The sequence below is a fragment of the Mus caroli genome, chromosome 8 (genome assembly GCF_900094665.2).
Source record: "Mus caroli chromosome 8, CAROLI_EIJ_v1.1, whole genome shotgun sequence".
Lineage (NCBI taxonomy): Eukaryota > Metazoa > Chordata > Mammalia > Rodentia > Muridae > Mus > Mus caroli.
Window position 1 is genome coordinate 98,518,954 of NC_034577.1, and position 4,460 is coordinate 98,523,413.

The following is a 4,460-nucleotide window of genomic DNA, read 5'->3' on the forward strand; positions in this document are numbered from 1 at the left end:
AAAAAGGCGTATATTGCATAAATGACCTAGAAGAGTATTTTCCAGCTCGCTTCTGCACCTCCCCCTGAGGCCCCTAATCTGACTTCATTCATTTTCCAGGGCTACACAGAGAAACTCTGTCTCAAAAAACCGAAAAAAAGAACTATCAAAAAAAAAAAAAAAAAAAAAGCATAAAGCAAGCTTACTCCTTTTCCCATCCTTGTGGAGCAAAGGAAAAAAATGAAAGCAAGTCAGACAAGCTGGGGAAAAAGAAAGCTGCGTCTAACTATATGTTAGGAAAAAAATCCTTATTTTCTAGCTTTGATCTGGTTGTCGGCCGGAATGGACTTGCCCAGATGATGGCCCACAGAGAGACCAAACTTGTTCTTCCTCTGCTCCTCTTGAACTTCCTTTTTCATTAAGAATCCGGCCTGAAAGTTTAGGTCAAACAGGCTGCTTGGAGCAAAATAGAGTGGGGTCTCCTCCCAGACCGTTTCCAGACGTTTCTTCCATCCTTCCAGGATCTGCGTGCGGGCATCTGGTGGAGTGTGGCCAATGCTGTAAACCAGTTGAGGTTCCAAGACCTGGAAGCCACAGAAACGCAGGATGCCACTCTGAGGAGAAACAGAACACAGAAGTAAGTCACAGGAGTTAAGTCCGTACTGTAAACGGGCATCAGAAGTTGATCTGCGGGGTGGAGAGCTAAGATTCACTGCTCTTTCAGAGTACCCAGCTTGTTTCCCAGCATCCAGATGGAGAGACTCACCTGTCACTCCAGTTCTAAGGGATTAGATGATCTTTTCTGACGTCTGTGGGCACTCACATAAACGTAGCATACATACCCACAACAATAAAAAGAATAAATAGAAATCTTAAAAACAAAAACAAAAACAAAACAAAACAAAAAACTTGCAGCTTGAGAGATGCATTGGTGACTAAGAGGACCCACGTGGTGGCTCACAACCATCTGTAACTGCTGTTCCAGGGAATCCAATGTACTCTTCTGGCCTTCACGAACATTGCATACACACGGTACACAGACAAACAGCAGGCAAAACTCATAAAAATAAAACTTAAATAAAAAAAAAACTTTTAAGAGGGTGAGTTGGGCTTGCCAATGGGAGAATATGCAATCTGAGGTGCCCTGGGGAATTGACACAGGTCCTTCTCTTACCTTCTGCCCTCCCTCCCTAGCCTCCTTGGCGGAGCTTGAATGAGTAAAAACCTTGAAACTGTGCCAACCTGGATCCTCTGCCAAAAAGAGCCGGAAATTGTATTACATTAGGGAGAGCATTTGCTCCTTGGCTCTGGCTCATGCGAGGGCATGTGGATGCGCATTTGTCTGCCTCTCCACATGATGAACTCAGTTTGCACAAATGGTCTTTCCAGCGCCAGTCTTGCTCGCTCTCCTCTGCACCTCCAGTCCTGAGTGGACATACTCCTCAGCGTCCAACCCACCTCGGAGACAAGCTCGGTGAACCTGATTCTTGTCCCGGGGAGCCAGATATGGCTGTCCATGCCTTAAACCCAGCACCCAACAGGTTGAGGCAGGAGAACCGCCACAAGTTCAAGTCTACCTTGGGACTGTATATGAACCTCCTCCCACCTTAAAACAATAAAAGGTCTTGCCGGGCAGTGATGGTGCACGCCAGGTGGATTTCTGAGTTCGTCACTAGCCTAGTCTTCAGTGTGAGTTCCAGGGCTACACAGAGAAACCCTGTCTTGGAAAACCCAAAACACAAACAAACAAACAAACAATAAAAGAGCAGGAGAGATGGCTCAGCGAGTAGAGTCAAGGTACCAGCCTTGTAAGTCTGATGGAGAGAGAGCCCAGAACCTATGTAAAAAAGTGAATGCAGTTGGGTGGCAGCGGCACACGTCTTTAATTCCAGCACTTGAGTCAGAGGTGGGTGGATCTCCGAGTTTGAAGCCAGCCTGGTCTACAGAGTGAGTTACAAGACAGATATACAGGGAAACCCTGTCTCAGAAAATCCAATATATGCGGCAGCATGAATCTGCAATCCCAGCATGCCAAGAGGCAAGATAGGAGGCAGAGACAGGAGAACTGCCCAGAAGTTCAAGGTCAGTGAGCCTTGACCACACAGTACTACAAAAGCCAAGGAAATCCTGGTATCAACAAGATATAAAGGGAGAGCCGACTCCCAAAAGTTGACCTCTGATACACACGTGCACGTGCACACACAATCGCACAGGCACACACATGCATGTGCACACGCACGCATACATACAAGCACACACATGCACGCCCACACATACATTTTTTTAATTATTAAAATATTCTGGGGTTACAGATATAATTCCAGGAAGACTGGAAAGAGCCAAGGCCGTGGCTGCACACACTGAGGCCCTGGTGCAGATAGAAGAGACTTTGACCGTGTGCCCTGGGTCATCTCACAAGCTCCTGAAGGAAACGTAGGAGCGGCTGCCCTGTTCCCTGGCTGCTCTCCTCACCCCTTGGGTCAGTTCTGAGTTACTGTCTGGAGGTTTGGACTCCGAGGAACGCTCGGCTAACAAACTCCTCTGGAAGGAGCTACCTGAATCGGCCAGAGAATGACGTTCATGTCCCCGTGGACACCCTGAAGAGAGTACATGGAGCCGCTACCCCCAGTGGTGATGGAAAGCAAGGTCTTCTTATTCTGAAAGAGAAAACAAGTGTCACCCGCCCCTCTCCTGGGTCCCAGTGAGTTAATGAACAGGGGGCCCCCGGGGAGAAGGACAAATGAAGCCACCCTATCAGGGCTATTATTTCAGGCTTCAGGTCCTCTGCCACCTCAGCATGACTCTGCACATGTTCCAACCGTAGCTGGGACCAGCATGTGGCTGTGGATAGCCGTGACTACAGCACAAATCAACTCACTCAAAACTTCAGGAGACAGCTGGGTATGGTGGCTCACGACTTTAACCCCAGTGCCCAGGAGACAGAGGGAGGTGGGTCTCTCTTGAGTGAGTTCCAAGCTAGCCAGGGCTTCATCATAAGACCCTGTGTCAATTTTTATTAATTTACTTTTTAAAAAGAGTCGAGGCTGGAGAGATGACTCAGTGGTTATAAACCCTGGCTGCTCCTCCAGAGGACCCAGATACAATTTCCAGCACCCAGATGGCAGCTCACAACTATAATGCCTGTTCCAGGGGAATCTAACACCCTCATTTTAAACATACATGCAGGCAAAACACCAATGTACATAAAATAAGAATAAATGGATGCTTAAAAATCTATTTAAAAATAAAAGTCACAAGATAGTTCTTATCACTATTTGGCCTCCAAAAAACAAAGATTCTTTTTTTTTTTTCAGTTTTACATTTTATTCAGACAGGATCTCATGTAGCCCAAGCTAGCCTAAAACTCACTAAGTAGCTGAGGATGGCCTTTCCCACCCAAATGGGAGTTCAGGTGTCTGTCACCAACCAAGTCAGTTAGATTTTTCCATTTTGATTTTTCCTACGGAAAAATCTCAAGCACGAAGAGACAAGGATAACAAAAATAAAATAAAATAAAATAAAATCTACCAAACAGCTTGAAGTCTAGTTTCCCTCTCCTATGCCAGCCACTCATTAATCCCCTCAACACTTGCTTTTTCAAGTTGTTTTTTGTTTTTTGTTTTTTCTGGAACATTTTAAAACAAGGTCCAAAGGCTGGTGAGATGGCTTAGCTGGTAAAGTCACTTGCCACCGAGCCTGACAACCTGAGTCTGACCTCCCATCTGCAACTTGTCCCCTGCCTTCCACATAGACACTGTGGCAGGCATGTGTCCCTCCCCCACACAGGCATAAAGAGCAGTCTGGAGAGATGGGGTGAAGAGCACTGGCTGTTCTTCAGAAGACCCAGGTTCAGTCCCAGCACCCATGGTGGCTCACAACTGTCCTGTGACTCCAGGAAGATGTGACCCCCTTTTCTGGACTCCTCAGTCACTGCACACGTGAGGTACACAGACATATAAACAGGCGAAGCACCCATATACATAAAAGAATAAGTAAATATAAAAAAGAATTGAGCAGAAAAAACCATCCTGTCGAAAGAACACTCATATACATACATAAAATAGGTAAATGTAGAAAAAAAAAACTGAACAAGTCCAATCCATCCTGTCATTTGATTTATAAGAGCTATACAATGCGTCCTCCCTGGTCTTAAGAGTCCATCTGTACTCTCAGGACAGAGTCTACTCAGGAGATGGCCAATGGTTCACCTACCTGGAAAGGACCGTTGTCGTACATGGCAGCATATGTGTAGGCAAATCCTGCTACGAGCACTCTCTCAAACCAGCCTTTCAGAATGGCGGGCACCCCAAACCACTGCAACGGGAACTGTGGGGCAGACCAAGAAGTCAGATCGCGGTTCGTTCTTTCTCTCTCTCTCTCTCTCTCCTCTCTCTCTCTCTCTCTCTCTCTCTCTCTCTCTCTCTCTCTCTCTCTCTCTCTTGCCCGCACACACAATTACACAAAGCATATCAGCTCAGCTG

At 46.5% G+C, this 4,460-nt stretch overlaps 1 protein-coding gene across 1 annotated transcript in view; it reads right to left on the reverse strand.

The window, feature by feature from the left end:
• Nucleotides 1-153: 153 nt before the first annotated feature.
• The window catches only part of Nqo1 (NAD(P)H quinone dehydrogenase 1), a 14,774-nt gene continuing 10,467 nt past the window's right edge, over nucleotides 154-4,460 (reverse strand). Inside the window, exons 4-6 of the mRNA XM_029480809.1 lie at nucleotides 4,192-4,305; nucleotides 2,535-2,636; nucleotides 154-593 (exon numbers count right to left, since the gene is read on the reverse strand). Coding sequence (XP_029336669.1) covers nucleotides 288-593; nucleotides 2,535-2,636; nucleotides 4,192-4,305 — 522 coding nt within the window. The 3' untranslated portion in view covers nucleotides 154-287. The remainder of the gene's footprint in view (nucleotides 594-2,534; nucleotides 2,637-4,191; nucleotides 4,306-4,460) is intronic.